The sequence below is a fragment of the Maylandia zebra genome, linkage group LG22 (assembly GCF_041146795.1).
Source record: "Maylandia zebra isolate NMK-2024a linkage group LG22, Mzebra_GT3a, whole genome shotgun sequence".
Taxonomy (NCBI): domain Eukaryota; kingdom Metazoa; phylum Chordata; class Actinopteri; order Cichliformes; family Cichlidae; genus Maylandia; species Maylandia zebra.
Genome location: NC_135187.1, coordinates 5851443 through 5879409, shown reverse-complemented (window position 1 = coordinate 5879409; position 27967 = coordinate 5851443). Strand labels below are relative to the sequence as shown.

The 27967-nt window shown below is 40.5% G+C and overlaps 1 protein-coding gene and 1 long non-coding RNA gene across 3 annotated transcripts; one reads left to right on the top strand and one right to left on the bottom strand.

Moving 5' to 3' along the window:
- Positions 1–517: 517 nt before the first annotated feature.
- LOC143414655 (uncharacterized) lies at positions 518–3374 on the bottom strand. The gene is made up of 6 exons (XM_076879456.1): positions 3129–3374; positions 2929–3046; positions 2662–2798; positions 2487–2564; positions 786–975; positions 518–706 (listed from the first exon to the last, which is right to left on the bottom strand). Exons 1-6 carry the CDS (start codon positions 3228–3230, stop codon positions 654–656), a joined length of 678 nt encoding a protein of 225 aa, XP_076735571.1. The 5' UTR covers positions 3231–3374; the 3' UTR covers positions 518–653.
- Positions 3322–27967, top strand: LOC143414656 (uncharacterized). Of its 2 annotated transcripts, none has more exons than XR_013095314.1 (4): positions 3322–3661; positions 13857–16068; positions 27117–27263; positions 27733–27967. It is a non-coding gene; the product is annotated as an uncharacterized LOC143414656 (long non-coding RNA). The 2 variants fall into 2 exon arrangements; XR_013095313.1 differs by lacking the exon at positions 3322–3661 and adding an exon at positions 8113–8373.

The window sequence follows — 27967 nt, the reverse complement described above, 5'->3', positions numbered from 1 at the left end:
TGACAGCTGGGATAGGCTCCAGTCCCCCCCATGACCCTGAATAGGATAAGTGGAAGAGAATGGATGGACAAGTTTACAATCAATAAGTTGTCTCTTTTAACAGCTTAGATTTCCAAACATTCATGCCATAGCTTCAGAAGCTGAAGGGCTGCATGATTAAGTGTCTTTCACCCCTTTGGAATGTAATAAAAGAACAGTAATTACTTTTACTGGCTTTACCGCAGTTTGAAGGCAGCAAAATCCAGTCTCATGATAAACACAGCAACATGAAGACTCTGTATCTATTACTCCTCTGATCTAATGTGGTATGTCCAGGTAAGATCATACTTCAAATATTAAAATTAGTTTACAGTATTATTACAGCTTGCTTTATTTGTCATTTATTTACTTCTCCTTATGCTTACCAGTGGGGCTCTGAAGAAAAGTAAGGAGCACTCTGTGTATAGTTGTCATGGCTCAGAGGCCCGTGGCGTGGAATGGACTCATGCGCAGAACCAAAGACCGGAAACCCGAAGTGATTTGCGAAAACAAAAACTTTTATTTACAAGAATTCCTAACATAAATATTCAAGACAAAAAACAAGATTAAGCTTTGTGCAAAAGCGTGGTGTCTGTGAGGTGCGGGGCTAAGGCGAGCATGGAACAGTCAGGTCACTAAACTGCTGAGACTGGAGCGGGGCAGGTGGAAACTGTGGCAGACCAGGGCACTGAAACGTAGGAGAGGAAAATCAGAACAGTCCAAGGAGTTGTGAGTGTTTCCCCATTTGACAAGCTGGGATGGCTTACGTGTTCGCAGGCGGGGATTAGCTGGAGGTGGGGGCGAGGCGAGGTCCAGGCGAGTGCTGAGTCCAATACAGGTGTGCAGGGAGGCAGGCAGGTGAGAATGGCAGTTTGTCTGAAAAGGATTAAGCAGCAGCTGACCGGAATCCAGAAGCGAGGCTATGGCAGGGTTTGGAATGACGAGTCCAGGTACCGACTAGGAGACAGGAAGAGAGGTAAGTAATGCACACTGAGCGATACACAGAAACATGAGGCTGTGAACTAACTGAGGTTAGCAGACGATCTGGCGAAGACTCGTTGTGTGTGCTGCTCCTAAATACTGCCAGAATAATTGCCTGCAGCTGAGGAACGGGGAGGGGCAGGAAGGGCTCCACCCAGAGGAGGAGAGCTGATGCTGAGGAAAGTTACTCAGGCTCGCCCAGACCATGACAATAGTATGTGTAAAGTTTTGTTAAGTTGTATCATGAGAAATGCCAGTTTGGGAAGTAGTTCCTCCTTTCATTGTCCTATTTGTAAAGTGTTAAATTAGTCTCAGCAGGGTTACAAATGTGTATGATGTCATACACAAGTGTTAACTAAGATTTATAAATGAGTACAAGGATTTGTGTGCAGTTTTCGGTGCTCACAAATGTGTGCTCCAGTCCACATACAAAGGAATCTGAACACATAAAATGTTTTACAAATTTGTATGTTAATGTGGTGGACATCTGGAATATTTGACTTTTATCTGTATTCTTATGTTTGTTTGTTTTTTTGTTTTGTTTCAAATAAAACAAACAGTTGATTCTGTTCATCTGGACGTAACTTTTTCAGTGGGAGAAACGTTCCATCACTCATCCAAGTGACTTCTTCTGTCTCAGCTGATTCCAGATTTCCCCAACCTTATAAATAGTAAAGTTGCATAACAAACAAAACTCAAATAATTGCCTAACAATAAGCAAAAATTGTTTTTTTTTTCAAATTGTCCTGGTCACAGATAAATGATTGCAGCGATTCCTAAACTCTGTGAATGGTAAAAGGTCAGGATAAAAGGTTGTTATGCTGCTTTGAAGGTTGGGGAAACCTGCAGTCAGCTGAGAGTGGGGAAGTCACTTGCATGAGTGATGAAACGTTCTCTGAGAATGCTACGTCCAGATGAACAGAATCAACTCTCTGAGATTTTCTGACCTGGGTTTTTGAGCATACTTCAAGATAAATAGAATTAATGTTTTATTCTCTAAATAAATACAATTGCTTGTCACCCCTTCGACTACAGCAAGTACATTTACCAATTAGATGCACTACACATGGAGCATATGGAATTTAATATGTTTTTAAAAAGCTTCTGCTACATGGTGGACATTCTTGTGCTGGTAAATCAGTCAGTGCTCAGACTAGAGCACAGACATCACCGTGGCTCATCCTCTGAAGTATCTGGGACATTCATGTTCATCTTAACTTTCTCTTATGAGAGCAGGCTAACAACCTGTTTGTATATATGGTCCCCTTATCAAAAATTTCATTTAAAAGGTTAATGTCAGTAATTGCCCAGTCTGTCATGAGTGAGCCTTTCACTTGTGCAATATTTTCTGCAGTGTGTGCATTAGGAAAATATTGCACTCCTAAAACAATGGTGTTTAATGTGCTGGACTCATCAACAAAATGGCAGGTGACTGCAAGATAGGCCTCTGTGTTGATGGAGATCCACATATCTGATGTCAGACTCACAGCTGCTGCTTTCTCAATGCTGGCCTTAGCTTTCTCCTTCATCTCCTGGTACCTGGCCTCCACCATGACTTTCAGGGCCTAAAGGAAAGAAAAAACATTTTGTTTAAAAGTACGACGTGGCTGTGCCTGTTCACATTTTATTCTGTAAAAACTAAATTTTCACTGCTTTTATGACCTTTTTAGTGGGGAGAACATAGCTAGGATTTAATGATTTAACAAATCTTTTAAATCCTTTGTCCTCCACAATGCTAAATGGCTGGGAGTCCTCAATCACCATGTTAACCAGGTCTTCATCTATTTGAGATTGCTCTCCTGAGGAAAGACAATAAAAACAAAGCACAAACATAAATATCACACATGTAACTTATTGCATTGTATGATATTGATATATCATTTAGTAACATTACTGCATGCTATGTTATCATGGCATTTGATGGCTCACCTGGTCTTGCTCCACAATCGCTGTTCCCCTTATTCTCATGCAAAGCTCTGTAGTGCCTAAGCATGGATGAGGTGTTGTTGTTATATCCCAGCTCCCTGGCACATAGCAAACACTTCACCTTGTACAAAAGTAAAGACAGCTTAACATAAATTGTATTGCACCATCAGTATTATGAAAATACATCTTCTGTAGAAATTTACCTTGTTGGGAGATATAAGATCAAAATGTTCCCACACAGGGGAGGACATCCTCCTCTTCTTAGCTGGCTCCATTCTCTCCTGACTTTCTCTCCTCACTCTCATAAACCTCCAAACTGTCTACAAACTCTCACTAACCGCAACTCTCCATCAAACACCTACATTTTGAATGAAGACTGAGGGGTTTATATCGCTGTCATAGCTCGCGGCAAAGTTCGAACCACTTCCTGAACCAGTCACGTGGTACAGCCGGGCAGCGAGGCTTCGGACGTCATCATTTTCAGCTCCTCCCATAAATGAAGCAAGCCTCGTTACGCTCATCGCGGAAACGCCCCCTCAATTACTCGACACAAGCTTTGAAGCCTCGATACAGAACGTCACATCACTAGTAATGTTTATCCAGTCTATTAGAGCTGTTTTCAATATTTGGTTCAAAAATATGAGTGGAAACAGAAATTCAACTAGGATTCTTGCATATGATGAATGAAGTCTGTTTTTGACTGTATCGTCCAGCTGATCCATCAAACCCCCAGCAGGTAAAAAACCTTATTCATGACATAACACAGTAACAATGTAAAAAATTAAACAGCAACAGCCTAAATGTAAAGTGCATTCTCCTCTTCAATAAATTATATGGATGTGCAGTGAGTCATTCAGGACTGTAAAACGTGAACTACAGAACCCAGAGTCTTCATCATTAAATCTCTGGTTGCTTCATTTTTCTAATTTATATCAGATGCTTTAAAGGTTTTAGTAAAGTTGCATTCTCATGGTGAGGCAAAGTGTTTTATGTTTGTGTGTGTGTGTGCGTGTCATGAACGGCTATAAAATGCCTTTAATTAAAGAACAAAGCGGGGTTTGAGTTTGAGTCACGGCAGACTGTGGCTACTTCTAAATGGAACGCAGCCTTCCTACGGCGGACAGCTAATAACAGAAACCGGACGCGCCGTCAACCCTAGTCCACAGCAACCAAGCATGACCTTAAGAACATATTCTGTCTTCATAACTATCAAAAACGTGAAATGATTTGCAAAGTGTGAACGTGTTACAGCTGCAGAGAGCTATGGCGGTATCTTGGAAGCTGTTTACATAGCTAATAATATACGATGTAACCATGGAGACAGTCAGTCACGTGAGCTAGCGGCGCATGTTTACTACAGTGAATAAGGTAATTGTGTGCACAGTGTCCACACGCTGCAGAGGGTAAAGACATTACCTCAATATTGTTTTATATTTATATAAAACAATATATAAATATATATATATATAATATTGACCTTCTGTTGACCATCACCTCAGGTTCACCATTACAGTTTCAGCATACAGATGCACACTGTCTAAATATGAACAAGAATATGAACAAGAAAAATCATGTCTCAGAAATAAGCACAGCTGTTCATGTTTGTCATTAGAGTTTTATTTGTAAGAAAATTGTGAACTTCATATTGTGTATCTAATCAAAGAACATTTGACACGTCTGAGTCATTCCTTTGCCCTATGAGAGCTGGAATAAATATATATTCTGACAATTACAGTTGAGCAAATGTCAGTTGAAACAATAGAGACAGGTAGAAATGGGATCAGATTAATCTTTGCTTAGTCAGACACCTCCTGTGTTCAGTCCATCATATTAAAAAAAAAAACAATAGCACGTTCCGTGTGATTTTGCATCCATTTCCAAATCGTAGTCAAGCAGCCCAGTCTCATAAATAGGTAACAGAAATGTCTTTAATGTAGACATGTACAGTGTAGTGTAAGCATTAAACGATCATAAATCAAACACCAACATTTATGTCAAACTAATTTTAATTTAAAAATGAGCAGGCGCTTTATAGATTAAAAAGAAAGAATCTGAAAACAACACTTTTTTGGTCTAAGTGGTCAAAGTAGAAAACAGAATTGATGTTCAAGAACAAACCATAGCTGCACTAATATTACACATCTTGATTGTTGTGGTGAACAATGTTGCTTTTAAAACCACATGCAGTGTGTGACCATGACTGTTCACTGAGACCATGAACGCCACTTCGCTGAAGCCTTTGCCTTCTTCTTCTTCTTGCCATCAGAATGGAAGCAGAAAGAGCACGAGCTGCTTTGATCTACTGAAAGGAAAAAGCAGAACATCTGAGCTGAAACCAGTCAGCTGAAATCATTAACATAGAAACAATCATTCAATGCAGTGTCACAGGTAGCTCAGCCTGTTACAACTGTTGACACAAGCTCAGTACAATTAACACACAGTGTCAGGGAACTCCAGTGTGGGAACTAGTGGCTTTAGGTTTGTAGTCATTTAACTTTCATCCATCTATTCATTTAATTCATGAGGAAGAAATGTCAGGTTGGTGCAGGCTGGTTACATGCATTTGGTCCCATGCTGTCTTTAACTAAGGCTACGTTCACACTGCAGGTCTTAATGCTCAATTCCGATTTTTTGATCAAATCTGATTTTTTTGTCTGCTTGTTCACACTACAAATAAAATGTGACAGCAAACGCTCTCTAGTGTGAACCCTCAAAGCGGCCCGCATGCGCAAAAGAAGATGTCATACACAACGCGCTCTGTTTAGACCCAGAGCAAACAATATAAGATAAGATAAGATAACCTTTATTAGTCCCACACGTGGGAAATTTGTTTTGTCACAGCAGGAAGTGGACAGTGCAAAAGTTATGAGGCAAAAATTAGAATACAATAAGAATAAATACAGTACACAACTGTACAGAATAGAATAAAATAAAATACTATATACAGTAGAATAAAATAAAATAAATATACAATAAGATAAAAATAGAATACAAATACAAATACTATATACAACTGAGTAAAAATACAACGATGACAGAAAGGATTATTGCACTTAGTATTATTGCATATGTATGGATGTGTGTGCTTGATCAGTTAAAGTCTTTATTATGGAGTCTGACAGCAGTGGGGAGGAAAGACCTGCGAAATCTCTCCGTCCCACACCGTGGGTGCCGCAGTCTCCCACTGAAGGAGCTGCTCAGTGCTGTCACAGTCTGCTGCATGGGGTGGGAGATGTTGTCCAACAGGGATGACATTGTGACAATGAATATTGTTTGACTGATGGCCCTTAATATAAAGACTTCGGACTTTATGTTTCCCAATTTTTGCTTTAAGTTATTTTGTCATTTACATAATAATGTAAATAACCTAATAATGATCCTTATTGCTGTTTTAGAGAGGAGCGGTGCTTCAAAGGATAGTTGCAGATTTCTGTCAGAATCTGCAGATTATACAGTACAAGTAAAATGTTAACGTTTCTCCAACGTTGTCTTCTCAACAGTTTCACTAACATCTACACAGGATGGCCAGGAAGCGTTCGCGATGTCTTCTCGGGCGCTTCTCGGGAGCTGATAATTGGCGTCTGTCTTGTGTCAGTGACGTAAAAGACGGATTTAATGCGACATGACCGTTCAAACAGCAGTCGCTTTCTAAAACATCGGATATGTATCGGATTCAGTACCACATACGAAAATGACTCAGATCGGATTTGAAAATATCGGATTTGTGCCGTTCACACTGTCATACCATGATCGGATATGGGTCGCATAGGGTCTAAAAAATCGGATTTGGTGCGCTTTCGCCTGCAGTGTGAACGTAGCCTAAATGACTTGGTTCACTTTATGGCTGGGCTGTATGTGGGGTTATATCATGTTATTTGTGCAGGAGTACCTGTCCCCTGTTAGGCTTAGAAAGTTTCTCCAAGGGTTTCTCCATAAGCAGAGCTTCTAACTCTTCTAGCACATCTGTGGCTGTGCAGGCTGACAGGTTTTTGATGGCTCTTTTTACCCCACTGGTTGTGAGTGTGTAAAAATCCCCACTACTTCTTTTAGACTGCAATTAACTTGGGAGGAAGATAACAATTATCTGGGATACATACATTTCATAATGCATGCATATATCTCTATCAAATAAACCTGGCCAGAGGGCTGCCATTTTTACATTCACTTATTTCTCTTAGAAATGTTGGATCTAAATAATGAATGTGTTACAGTTAAACTGACACTGGTCAGTGTAAATGGCTCATTGGGACACAGAAACCTTTAAATTAAATCCCATCACCTGATATCGAGTGTCAAACAATATCAAAGCTGTAAAAGCTGTTTACAGTCAGAATTTATAAAAACTATGATTGTAAATAAATTCAAACAAGTGAGCTTTTATCTTTGTGCTGAATATCAACACTGTGACTTCTTAGACTGTAAGCTTTCCTTCAGCACAACCAGTTGTAGAAGCCGTCACTCTAAATGTCTTTTGATAACAAGAAAAAAATACCTTTTCATTACACGGTAGTGATGTGCGATACCACTTATTTCCTTTCCGATCCGATACCAAGTAATATTCAGGGTGGTATCGACGATACTGATCCGATACCGATACTTTATACAAAAACTTATTTTATTTATTGTATCTCAAATTATAGCGTCATAATGATTACAGGACATCAGATTACTTGTTCTTATCACTTAATAATGCAGACTTCATCACATAGAAATAAAAAAACTGAACTTGTGCGCTATTTGAACACCTTGCCTGCCTGCAGCACTAAAGGACTCCATGAGAGACGTCTGTCTCGCCCTAGCAGCACCTGTCCCTCTCCTCCTCTTCAGTTCGCCTCAACATACGCTCGTCATATTCTGTGATATGATTTACTCTGAGGTGTTTGACAAGGTTAGTGATGTTGCCACAACCGTACATGCCAACCCTCCTGATTTTTCCGGGAGAATCCCGAATTTCAGTGCCCCTCCCGAAAATCTCCCGGAGCCACCATTCTCCCGAATTTCTCCCGATTTTTTCTCCAAAATTGAGAAACCATATCGCAGAATTCATAGCGCGGCCCAGCCAATTCCAGTTTCCAACAATGGCGGCAGCTACTTAGTTTTAATATTACTCTTATTACTCTTTCTGGGTCGCAAAAAAACTTTTTAACATATTTTCAGGTGAGAATGTAGCTGTGTAAATGTAGCAGGTTGAAAAAGCTACATGTTTATTTTTGTAAGAAAACCAATTACCCCCTTATTTTTTTGTTTATTATTGTGACTTATTTTGACATTGTTATGTGTTGCCAGACCATGGTTATATTTCATTATGCCAGTAGATGGTGCTCTTGCACTGCTGTGGAACTACCAGAGAGACTCTAGCTATAGGCTCTGCGCATGCGCAGCTCAGAAATAAATGAGCTCCGGCCTGAGCAAGACGCTAACTTCGGTGTCCTCTCTATTAATCCACAGGTACTGACAAACAAACTTTTATGTTACCGAACTGGTTCTAAATGTCATGTAAGTTGAGTAACAACTGTTCAGCTATATTTTGAGATGAGAGTGATGATGTTGTTTTGTGGTATTTTGTTGTAATGAGTATTAGTGTATCATCGGCATAATGCTATAATGCTACGTAGCACTATAAGTATATGCTATGACAGTGGCAACCTGCGACTTCCGAAAATGTGTTGTAGTGTTTGTTTTAGTGTTAGCCAAGCAGTACTGAGTACATGTATTAAGGGGAAAGCTTTTTGTTGGTGAAACAACGTTTGCAGTCGTCTGCCGCCATGTTGTGTTGCATTCAGGGGACGCCATGTTCAAAAGTAATAGCGTATATGGCGCGAATGTGGGGAAAGGTTGTGTGAATGTGAGATGGGTTATTTTGGTATGTTGTTATGCTTTAACTGTGAGTGTTTTGTTTAAGTTGTGAGTATGTAAAGTCATTTTGAATTAGTTTGTATTTATTTTGCTTTTGAGAGAATGCTTTTTGTAACTTTATTTTTGTTTATGAACTCTGTTATTTTATGGGAAGAATGCATGGTCTAGTGTGATTTGTATTGTGTATATGTGGAGAAATAAATGAGCTCCGGCCTGAGCAAGACGCTAACTTCGGTGTCCTCTCTATTAATCCACAGTTTGCTCATATTTGGCTACACAGTGCTCTCTAGCCTGTGTGCCGCTTGCTGCCGGTCCAGATTCCCCTAGGTCTGGTGCCGGTAACATAAACTTCAAATATCTGAGCCGACCGACACATCGTCTTCAATCCCCCGCGGTCTTTCACTACTCGAGTTAAACATGATATATAAGTCACTTTGATAACTTAAAAATGTTATTGTTTGGCTTTTTCAGTGTTTTATTTGTTCATGAGTAAATCGGTTTGGCTGAGATTAAAGTTATTAGATTAGTTTAAATTAAATTTTACTTTATTAATCCCTCGGGAGGGTTCCTCCGGGGTTTTCACACAGCTGAATAAACGTTAAACAGAAAACTAATTAAACAAAGTGTGAGAGGTCAAGAGTTTACGCCAGTGTCCTGTTATATTTTAGATAGCAAGGAGCAGACAGCAGAGTTTCACTTCACTGAGGGAGCTCACGACGTACTACCCGGCTTTCTTTAGACCGCGAAGGCCGGGTCCTCAGGTGGAAGCAACCTCTGAATTTGGACACCCCCGCTGTTTCCGGGCCGGCCAATAATAACGGTGACATTTAACGTATTTTATCCGATAAATAAACACTGTAAAATGTATTTATCCCCCAAAAGCCCTTTTAAATGTCTCCCTAATTCTGAGGTCTCAAGGTTGGGAAAGTATGGCCACAACACCTCACTTTTTTGCCACATGTATCGCAAACCACGTCTCAGCTGTTTGTGGAGGTAAAATACGTCCGCACAATTACGCTCAGCCATTGTTGTGAGTGCGCGCGCCAAGGGGCTGCGATACATTTATACAGCCGTATTTCGCACATGACTACGAAAGGCGGAAGAGGAAGTAGTTCCTTAGAATGTAGACAATCCGAATGTTATAGTTTCTTTCCACTGTGTTCCTGTTAATGATAAATTACAAATTTACCCTAAATTACTAAAATATCGATATTTTAATGTGAGAATCGATTCTAGAACATAAATGACTGGTATCGGAGGAATCAATATTTCAAGATCGATACGCACATCACTAGTATTTTGTCTCTATCTCCCATTCTGCAATTCATCTCATGTAAATGTGGCGCACAACATGACGTGAAAAAAGGCACACACCTTTGACGTTGCGTGACGAACTCTGTATTCTTCGTCCACACGTAAACGGGAAAAAATGAGTTTTAAAAAAAATCTCCGTTTTCGGTGATAGGAAACGCCGTTTACGTTTGGACGAAACAGCTGCGTTTTCAAAAATACCCGTGTAGGTGTGGACGTAACTTAAAAGAGTTAGTAGTTTATTTTATTACTACCTGTCATTTATTGCAGATTACTTGTATTTGCTTAATTGTTTACTAAATGTTTGAGGTGTGAAAGAAACCGCAATGGAGCAAAATATGGGTATGTGTGGTTGGAGGATGTGTTCGTGCGTGTGCGTGCGCGCGTGCACGCGCGAGAAGGGGGGGGGGTCGTGAACATTTTTCTTGTAAAACAAAGGGGGGCCTAGCAAAAAAAGTTGGGGAACCACTGCCCTACATCAATGCAATAAACGATACAAAAGTAATAGCCTCTATTTAGTTTATCTGCTGTTTTTCAGGTAGTTGTTTACATTATATAAGTTATTGTGTTCAGTATACGTCACTACAATGCGATATATAAATATTAGGACAACAGGCTCTTGTCGTCAATAAACAACGTTTAGGGAGCTCCATAGTATTCAATAAGAGGACCCTGCACGTCAGTTCTCGACGCTAGGGGGGTACCCGGCGCGTCGATAAGTGAAGCAGAGGGAGCCTGACCATGCGTCACACATTTGATGACTTGGGAGTGAGAATGTGTTGGTAAGTCTCAGAGCCACAGAGAAATTATTATATGACAGTAAACTGATGATGTGAGAAGCATCTGTGTAATTGATAAGTACAGTGCTGCCGATCTTTGTAGCTGTTTTCATAACACAAACTTTTGAACTCCCTAGCTGTGAACTAAATTTTGGATAAAGATTTTGCTCATGTGGAACAGTGTAGAACATATTAATGCTGGCATTCATCACTACTCCCTAAAAACATTCAGCATATTATTACACACACACACACACACACACACACACACACACACACACACACACAATGCCTTGTTTTTGTAACCAAGGGTTTTTTTACAGAGGGCGGTGCTTTTGCTGTGATGTGTATTGTAACAGTTTGTCAATAAATAGCTGCGAGGGAAGCTGCTCTTTGAAGGATTTGGGCTTCAAGAGCTGGTTCTTGACCAAAACTTCCCTCGTTAGCGAGTGAAAAACCGGTTGAAGATGTTCTGTTATGTCTTGCATTCTTCATGAGGAATAAGTCTATAAACTAGCGGGGCTTGTGGAAACAAAGACCCAACAGAGACTCGCAGAGTGTCATGATCCGGGTGAGTGTCTAGAAATTTCCGTCAGGTTCCTGAGCTTCTCTGGTGTCCGCCTCTTGGCTTCCCCAGCAGCTCCATGCACCTGGATCTGATTCTAAGCAATCAGGCTGAGAGATTTAAGCTCCACGTTGACTCTCCTTCACCATCACTTAGTTAACAACTTGGAGTAGTTGACAAACTCCAATGATCCACGTTACTATTTCCTAATGTGTTACTTACCTTGTTTTCCTGTGCCAGCTCTACTGGACTCTCAACACTTGCCTTTGGCTACAGCTGCTCTTGGAATATCACCTCACTCTGAAAATCTCTCTGAGCCTCACCTGCCTGCCCTCCAGCTAGTGATAGCCAAATGAAGCTTTTTGAAGCATTGACGCTTGTGTTAAAAACAGTTGTGCCATGGTGTGGTCTTTCTTTGCTTTTGACTTCTTGATGTTGGTAAATACAATAGATGAAAAATACATATAATATACATATAAAAATGTACAACACATTATGGAGTATGCTTTGCTGTGAGGTCCTGTCTCCAGATACTTATGCAATTAATCACTGGACAGCTGGACATGTATGCTTATGAATAATATAATATTAGGCCAATTTTCTTATATATATATTTTTTTTTAAGCTAGGGGTAGACTTGATTGTGAACTGGAAAGGAAAAAGGCTTCTGAACTTGTAAAGTAAAAACATGATACATTTAAGGGCATCCTGTTTGGCTGTTTTTAAGAAGAGAATTTGTTCCACTGTGCAACGGCTGAGACTGTATGTTTTCTTGAAAATAATTTCTCCCTCCTTAGAAAAAAATCCTCTCACATAGAACAGAAGAGGCTGGAGCACACAGAAACTACAATGCAAGTTGGTAAAGATGCAGGTATACAGTCTTCCTGGGTCCCACAGACTATCAGCTAAAAAGAAAAAACAAATTAATTTGTTGCACATATTGTTGAATAACATTCTAAGATTATTTTACAAAAATTAATTGTTTTTTATTATATTTAATTTAAGAGTCAAATTTAAGTCTTTCTAAAATTATTTAGTGATAGTTGTATTATGAAAAGCAGATTTTTGTTAAGACATTTTAAGTTTTTCACATACAAAACAAAAGCAAACAACAAGAAAACACAGCAGGCAAACCCAAACAATTGACCAAAATCAACTCAAAATACTCCCACATGAGAGAACCTCCCCTCTTCCTCGCTGGCTCCATATCTCTCAATAGAATGATCCATGATTTACTATCTCTCACCCTCAAAACACTCCACAAATCCCACGAATGATTCACTTCCATATAAAACATCGAATCAGGTACCGAAGCAGGTATGCTCTAAATGAAACGTCGGACGTCACTGATCACGTAACTCTGGTCAAACAAATTAAGCCTCAACACAGTGCTTCTGAAGCAGTGTGTTGTTTTTTTGACACACGCCGGAGCGTCAGCTTCAAGTGCGCTATCACTACCTCCAGCCATAACACACTATTCGAATCCTGCGGAACTCAGGTCAGCCAGCTCGTACCATCTAACTAACCTGGTTACTCACCGCCTCTCCCTCAAAGACTGTTTTCATTCTTGAAGTGATACAATACAATACAATAAAAACTTACGAAAATGTACCTGTTTGACTGTACGTTTTCAGTTAGTGCACATCCCCTATATTTTACCCTTATGTTATTTATCTTCTACTAATGTTCCAGTGTATAAATATCCCCACCTTATATTTATGAATACCCAGTAATTTTATCTTCTAAGCTATTCTCTAATGTTTTATTTCTTATTTTGTCTGTCCTTTTTTTGGGGGGGGGGTTGTACTCTGTTATAGCCCTTTTTGTTATGTAGAAGCCATAATTGAATGTATTGAATTTTGATGATCACTGGGTTTTTATTTGTTTGGTTGTTATGGGAGTCACGTGGGTGCTAGCGGTGACATAAATGGGCGTTGTCAGTCTGTCATTCACGGGTTTTGATTTTGACAGAGAGGAGGGCTGGGTAGCCGTAGTTTTTGTTGACCGCTGCACAACATGTTTCGCTTCGTTATATTAGAGCCTGTGACGTTGTAAGAGTCTGAATCAGGAGCCGATGACATTACTCTGTAAACTCTCAAAGCATTTTAATAAACAAGCAAACAATTCCACCTCTCGCATTATTGCGTAAAGTTGACAGTGCATCAGGCAAATAGGCAGGCTCCATCCCTGGCCTCTAGCGACTGTGGAAGTCGCTACATGTTATATATTATGTTTTAACCTTGTTGTGAAGCACTTTGGTGGGGAAGATAAGAGAACACAGAGAGAGCACAAGCAACATACAGAGCAAAATTCAAACTTGACATGCAATAGTGCCATGTAAATCAATTAAGAGTGTATTTTCCATTGTCTCAATAACAAAGCATAAATGATACATTTCTTCTTTTGGACAACGGTTTTAGGTGGAGAATAGTCATTGATGGATACAGTCGTCTTGTGGTCTTCCTTCATGCCTCCAACAACAACCGTAGCAGTACCATTTTATCAAGTTTCATCAGAGCCGTGGTATCCTATGGTGTACCCTCAAGGGTCAGGACAGACAGAGGAGGTGAAAACAATGCTGTCTGCCTGATGATGAACATTTTCAGAGGCTTTGATCATGGAAGTGCCCTAAGAGGAAGGAGTACCCATAATCAGAGAATTGAGAGGCTCTGGGGGGATCTGTTGAGAGGAATGACCAATGTCTACTGTGATTTATTTCACCACCTGGAGGAGGAAGGCATTATTGACACTGGCAATGAAATGCACCTTTGGGCTCTCCATTACATCTATCTCCCAAGGATCAACAGATTTGAAAGACTTCACTCAATAGTGGAACAATCATGGCTTGCGGACAGAGAGACACTTGAGCCCATTACAGATTTTTGTCTGAGGCAGCCTCGAGCAACAGGGCCGAGCCTCAACTGCCATGCAGGACATCTTTCAGATCAGAGAAGCTGCTGCTAATGGGACTATTGGTGGGACAGCTGATGGTGGTGTGACAGCCACTGAGAGTGAGACGACTGCTGCTCAGGGCTTAGGTACTGATTCTGGTGGTGGTGGTGGTGCTCGTGGGACAGTTGAGATGGGATTGCTGGTTGACTGGCCTGAGAGGATAGCTGTGCCAGACATCAAATTTACTCTGGACGGTCCTATGATGGAGCAAGTGGTAGAACTATTTAATCCACTAAGTGGCCCCAGAGGGAGTCATGGTATTGAATTCATCACTGGCTTAATATACTTTCTGGACTCCACATATCCCTGAAACAGTTCAATTAATGACTGAAAATAATAGCAGAAGTGGAAAGACTTCAAAATATCTAGGTGACTGGATACACACATGGTCTGCATAACCCGATGCCAATACATCCCCACAACCCATAAAAAGTAGTTTAATTAAAACACCTAGAGATTTGAATAAAATAAAATGCTAATTAAACATATATGAACTCATATGACCCTGAGAGCACATGGACGAGCAAAGGTACCTTGTATAGGGGCAGGTGCACGCTTACACGCACGTACATGAACCCGCACGGTGGGGTGGTGAGGTTGGGGGCGGCGATAATAGAGTACTCATATTACTACTCATACTTCTTGATTTCCATCTCCACTTAGTGGGATTTTCTGCTGACATCTGGAAGTATGATTGTAAAGCTGAGAAAATTATCCAAAACATCTAGATAAAAATTTTCAGAATCTTACAGAAAAAAAATCTTACAGAATCTTAAAAGAGGAAAGACAAAGAAACAATGCCAAATTGAAGAGACATATCTAGTTTCCTGTATTCACTTAGTGTACTCAATTACACAGCGCAGCATTAACTGTTTCAAAAATGGAAATGACTTCAAACTAAATAAAATGCAAACCAAAAGAAGTGTTTTTCTAATGGACAATCTGTCACAAGAAACAGATACTAGATATAGATACTAAATGATAATAGTAGTTCACTGAGAATTTCACCATATTGTCCACAGTGGATGTCCGATGTCAGTGTCTCTTACTGCTGGAAAACCCCTTGAAATTGTATCTCACTTAACAACATCCACACAACAGTACTGTAGCCGTCGCATTGAAATGTAATTATTATGTGATTGCAATGTTCAAAATTTGGTGTTTAATCTGGATTCATGTTGTGTTGTCGCCACCTACTGGTGGGCCTGAGTGTGGCGCTTTGTGGTGCGCATGCTTTGGGGTGAGGCTCAATTAAGCGCACGTGTCACCACCAGAGACTGAAGGCTCGAGCCAGAAAGAGAATGCTGGCCTGTGTAAAGGGTGGAAATATAGAAGATATGGACTACAATTGCTCATGAATGTTCAGTAGAAAGGCGCACACGGTATGTTGGTGCATTTAGTTTGTGTGTATGTTTTATTTGAGTTGTAATTTTTGTTCTGCTGATGTAATATCCGTGTTTTTCATTGATCATTTCACCATAGTTTTTCACGGTGTTTGCTGGTGAAAAGAAGATTAAAATACTGGCTGAACATCAGTTGGAGCATGGCCCTTTATTCTACTTCGAACATAAAAAACCTTCAGGAGCAGTTACAGTGAAAAACGTGGCCTGTTATCGAGCGAGCAGCCAGAGCCCTGCACGCCATTCTTCCAAGACGGCAGCCCACGTGGAAGAGTAGACTGTGAGTTCTTACATCAGCGAAAGGTTTTAACTGCATAAAGAGATCTAAGAAAAAGCCAAAGAGAATATTGTATGGTGTAGATATTGTACATTTGTTCATTTATTGAAAGTTTATTACTGTGCTGTTTGAGATTTAAGGTAGTGTACTCTGGGTAAGTTTCCTTTTATTGTTCTAAGTTGTTGGTTCAAAACATTGTAATGGAGCAGAGTACACAAGAAACTCATATCCTTGAGCAAATACTTATAGCCTTAGAAGATGAAAAGGCACAGTTAGAAAAGAAATTAGAATCTGAACTTGAAGATGCAGAAAGAGAAGAAGTTGAAGCACGCATAGGAGAAATTCATGGAGACCTTGAAATACACAAAATAGGGCTGCCTCAGCCATCATCTAAACCTGACGCAGAGGTGAGACGGACAGACCGTCAAAGGCAACTAACAGAAAAAATGCGTGAGTTTAAACAGACAGAGATAACAAGCAAAGAAAGAAAGTTTATGTCAACATATTTAAACTTTAAGGCAGAAATTCAGCTCACTAGGTCCAAACTTAAAGAAGAATGTTCTAAAGCAGAATTAGCTGAAATGATCAAGTCAGTAGAAAAATGTGAGTTAGACCTACAGCAAGATTATGTGGCTTTACGTGCACTGACTACACCATCTCAAGATATGAGAAGAAAGATGGATAGCTGTACTTCAGTTTCTGCTGAGATGATGATACTTCTGAAAAGGCGTTATGCAGATGTTGACAAAGAGTTTGATGCAGGAGCTGTAAAAGAATCACTCCTTCAGTTACTCCAAAGAGAAGGTGCAGAATCAATTTATGGCTCAACTGTGTCTAGAGCTGGAAGAAATAGCCAGCACAGCCATAGTCAGCAAGGAAGTCATGTATCTGCAAGCAAAGCAGAGGCAGCAGCACGACTGGCGTCAAAGCAAGCTGAAATAAACAGAGAAATGGAAATATCTGCCCGGAGAAAGGAGATATTAGCTCAACAAGAGCAATTGAAAATGTTGGAAAATCAAAGAGATCTTGAGGTCATTCAGGCAGAATACAATGTATATGCTGAAGAGGAATCAAAAATGAATGCTGAAATAAGAAATTGTGAAGTAAGGAGTACTTTGTCTTTCAGCCAGCTTCCTAAACCACTTAGCAGTCCCCCATGCACCCAAGTTCCTCAGAGCACTGCACCTCCTCACTCTGAAGGTAAATTCATCCTGACCTCACAAAGTGTTCACGCCCCTCACTATGATACTCAAGTGGTGCCAAAAGAAAGTGAGCTCTCTCTGGTGCAGGCATTAAAAGAGTCCTTAGTAATGTCTAGACTCCCAGTGCCAGAGGCGTTTACATTTACAGGAGACCCACTTAAATTTGTTGAGTGGAGCACTTGCTTTAAGGCGCTTATCGAGACTGGCTGCACAGATTCAGCCCATAAGCTGTTCTACTTGAAGAAGTACATTGGTGGAGAAGCTCTCTGTGTTTTAGAAGGGACATTTTATCGAAGTGACGAGGAAGCTTACAAACAAGCTTGGGATGCTCTGAACAAACGCTATGGACACCCATTTGTAGTTCAAAGAGCCTTTAGGGGAAAACTAAGTAGTTGGCCAAAGATTGGTCCAAAGGAGTCACTTAAATTGAGAGAGTTTAGTGATTTCCTCATTTCTTGTAAGAATGCTATGCCCCACGTCCAAGGCCTCAAGGTTTTAGATGATTGTGAAGAAAATCAAAAAATATTGCTGAAACTTCCTGACTGGGCCACAACCCGCTGGAATCGTTATGTCACAAAATTACTGGATGAAGAAAAGGCATATCCAGGGTTTGCAGAATTTGCAGACTTTGTGGCTGAAGAGGCGCGTATAGCATGTAATCCAGTTTCTTCTCTGTTTGCCTTAAAAAACACATTTGAAAAACCTGAGAAAGAACAAAAACGTCTGAAGGCCAGAGTCCTGGTGACATCAGCAAATGGGTCTAAAGATGTGAAGAACACAACTACAGTTCAGAGCAACAGAAAATCAAAACCCAACCCTTCCTCAACTCAGAACAAACAGCAACTTGAATGTATCTGCTGCAAGCAAAATCATTTTATCTATAAATGTGCAAAGTTTACAGCAATGCCGCTTGAAGAAAAGAAACAGTTTATTAGGGACAACAATATGTGCTTTGCTTGTCTGCAAGTCGGCCACATTTCCAAAAACTGTCGACAGAGAGCAACATGTAATGTCTGCAGACGAAGCCACCCTTCTCCTCTCCATGAAGATCCTCCACTGGGAGATGAACCTGAACCACCATCAGAAGAGGAGAATGCAGCCACCGTATCGTGCAGTGTGAGAGTGGGCAACAATGATTGCACTTCAATGATCGTTCCAGTGTGGCTTTCTTCATCAGCGAAGAATCAAGAGACATTGGTTTATGCTCTGCTAGACACCCAGCGCAGCAACACATTTATTGACCAAGATATTTGTGAAAAGATACAGGCAAGCAGGGAACCAGTGAAGCTAAAGCTGACAACAATGACTGACAGGGGTTCGATTGTACCTAGTCAAAGAGTGGATGGACTGAGGGTAAGAGGGTACAACTCAGAAAAGTACATTGACTTGCCACCAACTTACACTCAAGAGTACATTCCATTGGAGAAACACACTATTCCAACTCGAGAGACAGCAAAAAAGGGGCCCCATCTACTTAGCATTGCAAATGAAATGCCAGATCTCTTGGACTGTCCTATAGCTCTTCTCATCGGTTACGACTGTGCAAGAGCGCTAAAGCCAAGGGAAGTCATACCAGGAAAGGATTATGATCCCTATGCAATAAAAACAGACTTAGGGTGGAGTATCGTGGGAGCCATTAAGCCATGGAAAAGTTCGATGGGAGCAGCAGGGATCTGTCATCGTGTCACAGTAAAGGAGCTGCCATCTGTCACGCCTGCTTCTGTGATTAAAGCACTTGAAAATGACTTTCTGGACACAAACCACTAATCATAAAAGCCTAAACATTCACATGCTTTCTCTCACACAGCGCCTAAGCTACGACCTTGGCTCCCTGTTTATCTGCTCCTGCTGAGATGGGGCAGAAAAGTCCAGTATGTTCTGTTCTCTTCTAATCAGACAAATAAGGCGATGACTTTCTGCGAACAGTATTTCTTATAACGCAGCAGTATAATGCATCATAAAACAATATCATTCATTCACAATAAATCAGCAGTCTAATATAATGCAAATCAGTTTAACAAATGCAATAGTTACCACCTTCTTCTAATTCAGGAGAATAATGCAAACTAAAACTACATAATAATTCACAATCTTTAATTAGGGGTATAACATGGCATAAAATAATATTATAATCTCACACTCCCCCTGATGAGCTCTTTAGAATAAAGAGCTCACCTACACCCTGTAATCCAATGTGGCCGGGTTCATTTCTTCTCACTCCTGAGGCCCTTTGTCCCCCTGTTGGGCGAACCATATGTGAGATGACCTCTGTGTTTGCGCAGTTCAGATGCAAGAAAAACTATTATTACAACAGTAGCCGGTACAGATGACACCTCCATCACTCCCCAGTTCTCCCACAGCTTTATTTGGTGCTACCTTATACCCTTCAGACGTACTCAGACTAGAACCTCTGTCCGAGGAGCTTTTAGCCTTTATTTTATTGCTGCAGCCACCAGTGTCTTCCAGTTGGGTGATCCTCTGCTCTTCTTTCTTCAACCTCAGGGGTTAGACAACCCTTCAGTCGTTGCACAGATCAGGGGATTATTCTGCCCCGATTTCAAACAACGATCTGTGTATCCTCGGGTCCTGTGTGTCCTGTGTATCCCCCAGAAAAAGGAACAGGAACGTGTCCCCCTTTTGACCAAGAGCCTCTTGAACCTCGCTGGTCTGGTGTTCCTGGATTTCCGCCAACCCCTTCATGGTTATTGCTGTGTTTATGGGATCCATCCTTTGAGGTGACTAATCGGAGCCCAAACGCCATGACACTTGAACCCAGTTGGTGTCTTGGCAGTCACTGTGTCTGTCTCTGCTGCGAAGGATCCTCGTATATCTGTGACCTCGTCTGGTGTCTGTTCCTTTCTCTTTAAGAGACAGAAAACCAAAACACCTCTCTGCCTAGCTCTAATAATCTAATGTTGTTAGCTACTGATCTTCTGGCGATTCAGAATTGGTTTAGAATATTCAGAATGTCCCAGGGACTTATTCTAATCATATTCTATGTGTGTGTAAGCGTGTATGCATTTAGCCCTCTCCACTCAAGGCATTTCCTACACTTAATCAGTCCGGACCATCACGCCGAACGAAGCTTATGACCTTCAAAAGACCGAGTGCCAACTCATTATAAGCACATTTGCAAGATGTGTCTGAAAATTATTAAAACCACTCATTTTAACAAAAGACATCAAAAACAAATTAGCCATTTTAAATTCTAACCTTTGCCCCCCCCCTTTCACAAAAATCATGTGTTTGCTTCCGCCTACTGTCCCACGGTTTCCTCTCCAGTGTGGTACTCAGCTTCTCATGAACACAGGCATTTTATCTTCTAAACGCTATTCAATTCATTTCAATAATTAATGCTTAAACATGGAAATAATGATTTATGCTTCTCACTGATTCTCTAAAAAAGTCCGGAAACCTCTTGGGTCACTATTAGCTTAAGCTTTACCACACCTAAGTTATTAAAAACACAAATGAAGTCATAAAAATGTTCATTTAACCCTTGTTTGATGTTAAACGACGACCGTGGCTCAGGGGGTTGGGAAGCGTATCTATAACCGGAAGGTCACCGGTTCGATCCCCGGGCTCTCTGTCCTGGTCGTTGTGTCCTTGGGCAAGACACTTTACCCTACCGCCTACTGGTGTTGGCCAGAGGGGCCGATGGCGCGATATGGCAGCCTCACTTCTGTCAGTCTGCCCCAGGGCAGCTGTGGCTACAACCGTAGCTGCCTCCACCAGTGTGTGAATGTGAGAGTGAATGAATAGTGGCATTGTAAAGCGCTTTGGGTGCCTTGAAAAGCGCTATATAAATCCAATCCATTATTATTATTATTAAAACTCAACTTCCCCCCCTTTTTTGACACATTCCCATGTGTCAAATCAACGGAGCTAGAAAATTAAAAGAAAAGGTTAGTGACCTCATATCTTAGAAAGTGTGAGACCTTCTCCCATCCAGTGTCGTTGCTCCAGTCCTGTCATCCGGTGCCAGGGAATGAAGTCAATTTAAATGTCATGTTAGATCTGTTCAACTCCTGGCTCCGCCCATAGCCTGCGTCCGCAGAATTGCCAAGAAACAAAACCTGTAATAATACGAACTTCACTTCAATATGGACCTGTTGACTACTTTAGACACAGCAAAGGAACATGCTCTCCTTCTTGAGGACAGGCAATGACTCCCACTTATCTCCTGGAGCCAACTGTCCCTTATGGAGACACAACATTGCAGCTACAAGGTTTTGCAGATTGTTAAGTTTATCTGTGTAATGCTCTGAATCAGGTATGTGATATTAAATGAATGTTGTTTAATCAACTGCCACTACTTAAAACTTGGCAAAAGACATAACTGAATAAAAGATCACAAAGAATAACATGATATCAGTGTTATGTAAGCGCGTGCGGCCTTCCATGCCCAAAGTCACTCCAGTCCATAGATCAGCCAAACATCGCGTTGACTGTAGCTTTTAACCCTTATTAACTTGAGCACAACTCTATAATGAGCAACAAACTGCAATATGTATAAAAATGATCATGGTTACACCTGCAATGAAAGATCATATGACCATTCTGACACCTGTAAATAGAAGATTAACCTGAGGTTATAACAATTCACCGTAATACAAATGTTAATGTAATGTCAAAAGCTTCAATAGATGATCAATGCAATGCTTGTTATATGATTCTGATGCAATAATAATGCTGATGCTAAAATAACAGTAAAACACCCCCCTTTTTATCCCGTTTATAAACTTGACACATAAACGTTTATAAATGCCTCTTTTACTTTTATTTCCCCGTTTTCCCCTCACTGACCACAGCAGGGGAATCTATGTTTTGATTCAGCCATGAATGCAGCTCACCTGATTCATCACTGAGCCCCACCGTCACTGGTGTCTGACAGGGTGGCGCTGCATATTCTTCCTTTAATGTCTCTATTTTCAATCTGTTAATTAGAGTGCTTAAACATGAAGTAGACTACGTCCACAACAAGTCAATACAGCTGTAAATGTGGCCAATTATCAATCTATTACCAATCAATAACAAAAAATAGCTTTTATTTTATGCATGCTTTTAGTCAACCACTCACCCAGAGGATCTCCAATCCCAGAAAATTCCTTCTCCTCATTTAATGAGTCCGTCCTCCTTCCATGCCCTGGTAACTGGTCTATCCAGAGCCAGATCATCTCGAAATATACATACAACAAGCCAAACCACACCTTGGTCACACCAACCCTTTTCCGCCCTGAAGATGTCCAACGCCATCTTAGGCTGGACCAGGGTTTTAACAGTTTTGCAATTTTCATTAGTTTTTTTTTTTTATTTAGTTTCGACTTCAGATTTTCAATTTTATGTCAGTTGTAATTAGTTTTTACCAATTCTTTGCTAGTTTAGTTTTTTTTTTTTTTTTGAAAATCCTTAGTTTCAGTTTAGTTTTGATTAGTTTCAGTTATAGGTTTAGTTGTGTTTGCAAAAATTAAGTGTAACAAAATCCCAGTTTCATCATATCAGTCATGCTCTTCTGCGTATCCTTGGGTGTTGAGACTATTAACTATTAACTCTTGCAGCACCGGGTGTTCGTAATTTTGGTTCAAGTGAATTGATAAACTTTTTGAAGGCAACTGACTCACACAGTTATGTAGATGTCCCCGTCCTGTTGTCTCGGGATGCATCACGCTGCCTTGTCTGGGGTTAGCTTCTGTTTTCTGGGGATGAGGGTTGAGTGTGCTCCCGTACCTTCTCAAGGTAAGCTAGGTTAGCCTTCTGGTGTGAACTTTTCAAGTGCACTTTAAGGTTTGTGGGATTTTTTCCCTAATTTTCCCTCAATTTGTCTCTTTCCACTACAAGACACTTACTTTAAGCAAAGCACAGTCATATTCAAAGTAATCCCAAATTGGACTCTGGCGCTTTCTCCCGACTTTTCCTGACATGATTCTGCGCATGGACGGAGCAGCAACACAGACGACTCGACTAACGTACTGCCACCTGCTGGCATAATGAGACAGCAAGCAAAAATCTGGAAACTAAACTTCATTTTCACCCTTGACTATCCGGTTGTTCAGTGATGACGCGACGAATCCTACTTCCGGGTCTAAAGTAGTCTGCGTTTAATATGGCTTTTGTGTTGTTAACATGTTTAATGTTATGTATTTTCTTCTATTTGATCTCAAGAAGCTCCTAAAAACAGTCAGTGATCCCTGTTGACCTCCCTCGGCTTTTATTACCGCTAATCATTTATTTAAGCTCAGTTTTTTTTAAAACCTTAGGATGTAACTACAGCCCAGCCCATGCAGCAGTATATGAATGACTAACCTCGTATTGTGGATGGATTATCTCAGTTGTTCTCCTGGCTGAAGTTTGGTCCTTTTACAGCATCCTGCCATGCGATTACATTTGTTCCTGACCACCGAGAACCCTCACGTTAACTTTTATCGAGTGGAAAAAAAAGTTAGCTTGTTTATATTATGCTAACATGCTGTGTCGCTAGCGGTCACGTAGCACATCATTATATACCAGCTAGCCCAACTTCAGTAACCCTACAAATGTCACTGCTGTCTAGTTTTCTGTCTTCATTTATGCTGGAAGTGATAGCAGAGCTGTACGTTTTAATTTGTTTCCAAAACCCCGCAGTCAGGACATGCTATATTGTATTTAGATAGAAGTTAGCGAGCTAACTCCCTGCTAACTTCTAACTCCGTTAAATGTCATAAATTCCGTTTTCATGGATGCCTGGATGTTAAACTCAATTGTTACACCTGGTAGAGCAGAACGCTGATCATTTTATTAAAGATGAAAGACTTTAGACAGTTTTTCAACTCTCAGTAATGCCATAGTGATCGTTTGATATATGGACCTGCAGCGGAGTTTAGGCCCAGACACAGTTAGTGACGTTAGACTTAATGACTGGATTATGTTGGATTGTCAATGCAACCCTCCTCTCCCACTCTTCACACACTGATAGCAACACCGCAGGAGAAATGCCAGACAGGCATCCAGTATCCGTAGTTTCAGGTGCTGCACATCTCGTATCTTCACACCATAGACAATTGCCTTCAGATGACCCCAAAGATAAAAGTCTAAGGGGGTCAGATCGGGAGACCTTGGGGGCCATTCAACTGGCCCACGACGACCAATCCACTTTCCAGGAAACTGTTCATCTAGGAATGCTCGGACCTGGCACCCATAATGTGGTGTTGCACCATCTTGCTGGAAAAACCCAGGGAACATGCCAGCTTCAGTGCATAAAGAGGGAAACACATCATCATGTAGCAATTTCAAATATCCAGTGGCCTTGAGGTTTCCATTTGATGAAGAATGGACCCACTGTCGTTGTACCCCATATACCACACCAAACCATTACTTTTGTTGTTCCAACAGTCTTGGAGGGATCCATCCAATGTGGGTGTCAGACCAATAGAGGTGGTTTTGTTTGTTAACTTCACCATTCACATAAAAGTTTGCCTCATCACTGAACAAAATCTTCTGCGTGAACTGAGGGTCCTGTTCCAATTTTTGTTGTGCCCATTCTGCAAATTCTGTGCGCCGATCTGGGTCATCCTCGTTGAGATGCTGCAGTAGCTGGAGTTTGCAAGGGTGCCATTTGTGAGTAGCTAATATCCGCCAAAGGGATGTTCGACTAATGCCACTCTCCAGTGACATGTGCCGAGTGCTACGCTGTGGGCTCTTGCTGAATGAAGCTAGGACAGCCACTGATGTTTCTTCATTAGTGAAAGTTTTCTTGCGTCCACATTTTGCCAAATCCAACACTGAACCAATTTCACGAAACTTAGCAAGCAGTTTGCTAACTGTAGCATGGGAGATGGGTGGTCACATGTATGAACGTGGCTATGGAGTAAGATCATAGAAATACATTTCTTTATTTATGTATTTATCAGGTGATCAGCTGGGATATTAGTGATGGGTCGGTCGCGAACGATGCGAGCCGGCTCCTTATCGCGAGCCGGGTTTTTTTCCCCCCCCTTTTCTCTCACCCTCTCCCTATCGCACTTTTTTTCCGCTTCACTCAGCATGCGAGCCTTGTGCTTTACGCTGGGAAGAGGGGGGAGGGGCAGTAGCAGTAGCACAGGAACAGAGCGGGAGAGGGAGAGAGAGAGAAAGAGAGCCAGGGACAACAACGTCACATTAGAAAGGTATAGTAATCATCCACAACTATTTTCAGTTGCAGATGATAAAAGAGTCCGAAAGTTTATTCATGCAGGTCCATATGACAGAGAATATGCATCTTCTTTTTGTTTTCATATTTTAATTTATATTTAATTGTGTTGTGGTTTGCAGTGTTTTGTGTTGTTTCACTTTAAATTTGTAAAAGGAAAAAGCTGAAAATGTAAATAGTTAAAAGTTGAAATGTGAATAGTTGATTTTTGTATTATATGATTTATTTATTACTGTACTGTTATCGCTACGTGTTGGATACACTGTGTATGTTAACGCAGGTCAACAGCAAGCCAAACTCAATTTTCATGAGCCAGGAAACTGAGCGTCTTGCTCCTTTATTACAGTCTTCTCGACGGCTTACAATCTTTTACAACTGTGACTTGAATAGCTCGATGAAAGTGTTGAGTGAAACTAAAAGATAAACCAGAAAATAAAATATCCTTTAGCTCTTTGACATTGTGAAATAAATGCACAAAATAAATAGTTAGTGACAGAAAACATGTATCAAAGTTAGTCTTAGCTGCTAAGTAATGATAAACAGTAGTTTTAACAATCCTCTGATATGCAAATTAGATCGCTAGCATCATTGCTATGTTAATAGACCATGCTCTAAGCAAAATCCGCTTCTGGGATAAGGCTAATTCTTGGCACAAACACATTCACAAAGCGATCTCTAAATCAGCTGTTATAAAACATATAAAACAAACCAGAACATGTAATAAACTTACAGCCATTGCTTTCGATGGTGTATATAAAGATTCAGGCCACAGGAGATGAAGTTTAAACACAGATAGGCAGGTTTTCTGTACAATGCTTTTTTCCGACTGACTGCAGCGTCAGCTTCCCACAATGCATTGCGAACACAGATTACTCCTTCAAAATAAGATACAGAAAAACCAATGCTGACTGTATAGAACCTATTTTCAACTAAATGACTCTCTTTTTAAACATAAATTACCACAGATGAATTATGACATTTTATCACTAAATTATTATGAACCATTTTTTAATCTTTTACTTGGGACAGAACAATTACATTTTATGTGGAGTGAATAAATAAAAGTATATTTACGGTGGCCCCTACAGACAAAGCACATACAAACTTGAAATCACGTACGAACCCTGAAGCACGTACAAACTCCAAAACACGTAAAAACACGTACAAACTCCAAAGCATGTAAAAACTCAAAACACGTACAAAAGACAACAGAAGTGCTCCAGGATGCTAGGGGCAGTGTTGAACTTTTGTTACCTAGTGGCTACACAAGCCAGCAAGCACCGGATTTGGTGTGTGGTAATAACAGGTAAATGAACATTTTTTTTTTTAAATTATTTGACTATATATGAATGCTTTTGTATAAATACACAAACAATACACATATGCTTTCAATTGTGTAATTTAAGTGATCTAGGTAGCTCTGTTTTGGAAGTTCAGTTCATGCTAGAAATGTGTTTTGGAGTTTGTATGTGCTTTTTGGAGTTTGTACGTGTTTTGTCTCTAGGGGCCACCGCATATATTTATATATAAACATATATAAATAAAACCAGCCTATACAAACGCTCCAGCTAAAGCAGGTAATGGTGCAACTAAAGTGTAATATTGAAAATGGTGAAAATAGGCATATTTGAGATTTGTATTAGTTAATAAATAAATCTTTCATTCTGTCATTTTTGTGATTTCAGGATGGGCATACCATGACTGTCTCCTTGTGGAGGGAGGCATCAAATCTCGATGTTCATGTGGGAGATCAGATAAAGGTCTCCCACGTCAAAGTGCACCGCTCTGCCTATGGTGTACAGCTCCAGACGACCTCCTATATAAAGACTGAGGTATGAAGAAGCCATATGTTTGTACCAACATGTAATAGCAATGTCATTTACCAAAATGTTTAGAATTATAGGTGGTCCAAAAGATTGTTCATCTGGACGTAGCATTTTCAAGTGGGAGAGACGTTTCGTCACTCATCCAAGTGACTTCTTCAGTCTCAGCGAACTGCAGGTATCTGTGGTCTTTGATCAGTGCCCATGACAATTTGTATATTATTGATCAATGAACTGACCTCCCAGCCTATTGTTCCTTCAGTGGGCTAGTTTCAGTCATTATGCAATGTACTGTTTAAAAGATTGGTTAAATGAGACTGAAGAAGTCACCTGGATGAGTGACGAAACATTTCTCCCACTTGAAAATGCTACGTCCAGATGAACAGAATCAACCTTTTGGGATTTACTTACATGGATCATTGAGCATGCATCAAGACGTGATTACCATATTAAATATATGCTTTTTGTGTATCGACAGACAAAGGAAGATGAAAGGACAGAAGTAACTATAGTTGGTGTGGCCACTGCAGAGCAGTCCACCCAACTACAAGTTCTCCTTCAAACTGGAGAAACCCTCTTCATTGAAGGGGAAATGTGTAAGCCCTACACAGGAGGAGTTTGAGAAGGCCACGATCACCGTTACTGTAAAAAACAAAGGAAAACAAATAGTAGACATAGAAAAACCCAGAATAAATATATATATAGTTCATTTG